At 42.3% G+C, this 4728-nt stretch overlaps 1 protein-coding gene across 1 annotated transcript in view; it reads right to left on the bottom strand.

Moving 5' to 3' along the window:
• The window catches only part of RNF216 (ring finger protein 216), a 63136-nt gene that overhangs the window by 47647 nt on the left and 10761 nt on the right, over nucleotides 1-4728 (bottom strand). The window contains 6 exon segments of the mRNA XM_009705682.1: nucleotides 1-40; nucleotides 500-648; nucleotides 1692-1829; nucleotides 2856-2906; nucleotides 3840-3979; nucleotides 4264-4378. The exon segment at nucleotides 1-40 is cut by the window's left edge and continues 24 nt beyond it. Coding sequence (XP_009703984.1) covers nucleotides 1-40; nucleotides 500-648; nucleotides 1692-1829; nucleotides 2856-2906; nucleotides 3840-3979; nucleotides 4264-4378 — 633 coding nt within the window.

The raw sequence follows: 4728 nt of genomic DNA on the forward strand, positions 1-4728 counted from the left end.
ATCGCTGTCCAGTAGAGCTGGGAAGTTACAGAATGGACACCTGCAGCCCAAAAGAAGATGCCATTAATGCAGAGTGCCAAACATATCTTTGCTGAAAGCGGATTTAGTCAAATAGCTATGTGGTAGTTAATAAGGCTGCCAACCAAATGCCTGCCGCCAGGATGTGCTGACTACTGCCTTTCCACTCATATTTCTTCGATCACTTCCCCGTTTGCAATCAAAATATGATATACTCAGCACTGCTTTTGACCACGTAATTTAGAGGATCAGCACAGAGCTGGCAAGCAAGTCTTGGGGGAGACAAGTCTATTGAATTTTAATCTGCTCCTAGTCAAAGGCAGACCAGCCTGAATAACAACAGACCTGGGAAGGCAGAAGCCTGAATTTATAACACAGCTCTTTGAAAGGTACCTATCTCATAGTCAGCACACATTTAGGATTTCAGGGAACAACTTTCTACAACTGTAAGTGCAGTCTGCATCCCTTGCTGGACACTTACCTGACAAGCTCATCTGCACAGGCAGCAGCCACCTCCTCCTCAGCTTTCCGCTCGTAGTATTTACAGAGGATGTTCTCTGGAAGCACTTTCTCTAGCTCGCTGGTGGGGAACGAACATGTGCAACTGCCTTCCATGCAGCTGAGCTCTGACTAGGGTTGAAGGAGAGAGCTCAGGCAGGTTCAGTACAATACTAGCAAAAAACAAGACTCAGTAGCCAGAACATTTCCAAATAAACCAGTGCAGGGCCTTGCTTAGACAGGACTGAGCTTAAGTCAGCAGATGACTACCAGAGAATGGGTTTGCTATGGAAAGAGCAAGACTAGTTAAACAAATCAGGCCTCAAACAAACTCTGGCCATGAAGATGCTGTCAATAGCTGGGATCACAGTTCACTCACTCCAAGCCCACGCTGACCACAGAGCAGCCTGTTATTACTGTATGGTCTCTGCTGAGAACCAGCACCCTGCTCACAAACAGCATGTTGCATTCTTTTCAATACGGTCCTATAAAATACAGCTGCTAGTTTACATCCTTACATGAAATATATATCCCTGAGTACAAAAGGATCTCACAGTTTGATCATCGTATCTCCAGGCAAAGGAGAATGCACACCTCAGAGCAGGTTAATGACTTGTTTATAGCTCAGCTAAGTACCAGGATAATTGCTAGCTAAATCGGAGACTAAGAAGGTTAGTAGTATCATAGAGGAACCAACCACCAAATTAAGTTGGGATCATAGTGATATTACAAAGGACAAACACTCTTAGCTAGGAGGAGACTGGCCAAGTCAGAGATAAGCGTATTCTCTGTGCAGATACCATTAGTTTATTAAGTAGAAAATAAAAACCAGATGAGTGCAAGTTATTGTTGCTACTATGAATGCTGTAGAAAGTTCTCCTAATAACCCAAGTTGCTAAGCATAGAGCACAAATGGTGGAAGTTAGCAAAACTGAAATCCTATTCAGCAAAGATCCCATTGTGAAGTTGTTGGCTTCATTTAATGACAAGACTGACTTGTTGGATTTGGATTTCAGGACACAATTCCATTCAAATATTTCCTGGGAAGTGCTGCTACATCTGATTTAAGCAACAACACGATGCAAACAGCAATGTGATCTCCCAATAGCAGTTTACCCAATTTCCCACGGGGAAATTTCCCAGTCAGCAAAATCTCCCAGTTGGGAAATTCTTACCTTCCCAGAGCCAAAGACTGCCTCCTGAGCATATTTAATTAGGCACTCCTTGCAGAACAAGTGACCATCTGCACACTGAGTTAGCTCTTCAAAGGCAAACTCCCCGTAACAACAGCGGCACTCTATCATTTGACCATCCTGCATCCATAAACACAGGTATTAGCATCATCACCACCATCAAAACATCAATAGCTATAGCAACATACAGACACATACAACTGCAAGCCATAAACAATGCCAGCATTAATTCTAAAATTCTAAAAAAAAAAAAGCAACAGATATACACCACTCCATTAGATATCCTATTCTGGTGGTCAAAACTCACTAAGCACAAACAGAAACTCAGTTTTAAGTAATTTAGTATCTACATGTCCTGCTTGACAGGTTCCAAAAAGCTACAGAACACATGGTGTTTAATAATTCTTAGCTCAGAGGCAAAGAAATGTCTTGGGTTTGGGAAGCTGCAACCACAGGGAAGCGAAGCAGCAGAAAGTACACACCATTCATATGGGGAAAATCAAGCTTCAGATCTCTTGCGTTCTAAAGGAAGATTTACCCATCTGCCTGGAGAGACCTTGTCTTGGCCTCTTCACTGCAGGGGTAGAGAAGCTTGCCACTGTTAAAAAGTAAGTATGCCCACTTCTTCAAACATCCAACATCTTCCCCAAAGCTTGAAGAGAAATGGGCATTGAGAACAAAAAGATAATCCACAGCTGCTGATCTCTAACCTTTCTCTCCTTGTTTAAAGGGAAAGACCTGATTTTTAGGTTTTTAAAGAGTCCTTTCCGCAAACGAGGAACGTCTTTCCGCTCCAACAACAGCAAATCTGTTTTAAACAGCCATAATGGTGGTAGCAAGAGCAAACCTGATACTATCCCATTGCAATGTTTGTTCTGGCCAGTAAAGATACAAGCAGCAGCTGACTGAATTACTACAGATCATTACATGTATCAATACTGTCTTGCTGGACGCAGCTCTTGGCCAGCTTTTAGAAAAGGTAGACAACAAACACTATGCAGGTTTTGCCAGCTCAGCAAAAGCAGCACAGTGCAAATGCAGCTTCAGAAAAGCTCCGTTCCAGAAACCAAGAGTCTCTGAAGTAGCAAGTGCAAAACAGTGTCTATCCATAAGCTGAACTCAACGAACCACATTATAGATACTGACCTTCTGATACTGCTCTTCATTCATCTGCAGAGCAAGGAGAAAGTCTGCATGCTGTAAGAGAGACATGTGCATCTGTATTTACAGACTAGATAAAGCAATTTTCCAGCCTCTACACTCTTTGACATTATCTCAAGACTTACAAACCACCATAAAAGGCTCACTGTCTGCTTACACCATCACTCAGCCCATCCTTCCAATCCATTAAGCTATTTATGATTCAGCTAAAACAGATGGGAAAGCAAAGGCAGCAAGAACAAAGTAGCAAATTCTATATTATGGAGGGCTACTGGTTCAGGTTTCCACGGGCAGAGATGATCTCACCCAATGGGCCCCTCCAGAGAAAGCCCCAAGGAACATTAGCTTTGTGTTTAAAAGGAGACACTATCCATCTGCCTAAGAGACAAGGATCTTTAAGAAGCTACTTTAGAAAGGACTGTAGGTGCAGAGCTGTGAATTCAGTCTTTCCTCAGACTACAAGGGGAAGATAACATGCCAGTGTGTGTTGCAAGGCTCTGCTTCAAAATACAGGGTCTTCAGCACAGGACGTGACGTTCTGAAGACACAGGACTATCAACTTGCGGAGGGCAGAGCGAGCGACCTTGGGTATGGTCACTATTCACTGCCTACACTGAGCTGCAATGACAAGCCCTAAAGCAGCAGAGAAGCCTGCTAACAATTAAAGGAAAGAATTAATTAGTAGAGCTTTTATGACTTTGCCGCAAAAAGCATCCATAACAGTGTTTGCAAAAGTAGCAGCTGTGTATTTAAGTAAATATGTTCTTGGTTTTTTTCCTTCAAAAACAAGTTACTTGGGAAAAGTCATACATGTTAACAGGTAGTAAAGGGGCAAAGGTAGTCAGCTATTCAATATTTTGTTCAGCGTTTGAATTTCTCCAAGAGGCAGATTTCCATGTTTAGGGCCAAGACCTCTACAGTAGCTGAAACTGTCTGCACCACAAGATCAAAGCTGCTCCTACCACTCACCTCTGCCATCTCTTTAACTTTCTGCTCATAGAATTCCTGCTCCAGTAGCACCGGTGGGAGAAGAGAGAGCTTGTCATAGGACCTCCAGTGCCGTCTCTTATTCTCCAGGAAGAACATGCGCTTCTCAATTTTCACATCCCCTAAAGCAGAGTTAAGGCACAATGAAATGGGCCGGAGCAGCCAGAACAAAGTTTAAATCCTTCTTCCTCCACCCACCACCAGCTGCATAACTTCAGCATCTCAAACAGCACCATATTAAGCAGAGGTACTAGTGAAGAATATCTCCAAAACAGATACCAGAGAGTGACAGAAACATAGCTGTTCTGAGGCCACATCCCTTTTCAAGAACAGTACTTTCTGCCACAAGCCAGTTCTGCTTACCATAATGATGCGGAGCGCACAACACACGCAGCTTAGTATTTACCTTGCTCAAATTTGAAGTCTATATATGAATACTGATTCATTTCTTTCCTCCTTTTTCGTTTCCCACTGGTTTCAGGAGACAGCTCCTGCCATTTTTTTATAGCATCTGAAAAGGCCTAGAAAACAACATACAGACTTAAATCCTGTCTGGTCCTGGAAGAAAGCAGAAGCACATACTTCAAATCTAAGTACAGTACAAACATCTGCATAAGACTGATCCAAAACTGGAAAGCTTAACACTCCACATAGAGGCAAGTGTACTTCTTTCCTTTGCTCACCTTGTTGCTTTATGTACTCATAAAGCAATCAGTCCATAAAAACAAAATAGTTGAATGATACTTCACAACACCTCAGCTCTTAACTCTAATAAACTCGGTGTCCACTCTGATGCAACAGAGTTGGTTTGGCTTTTTTTTTTGGTTAGATTTGGGTTTTTTATTTAAAAAAAAAAAAAAAACCAAACCAA

This window comes from Cariama cristata, unplaced genomic scaffold (assembly GCF_000690535.1).
Source record: "Cariama cristata isolate BGI_N322 unplaced genomic scaffold, ASM69053v1 scaffold12468, whole genome shotgun sequence".
Taxonomy (NCBI): domain Eukaryota; kingdom Metazoa; phylum Chordata; class Aves; order Cariamiformes; family Cariamidae; genus Cariama; species Cariama cristata.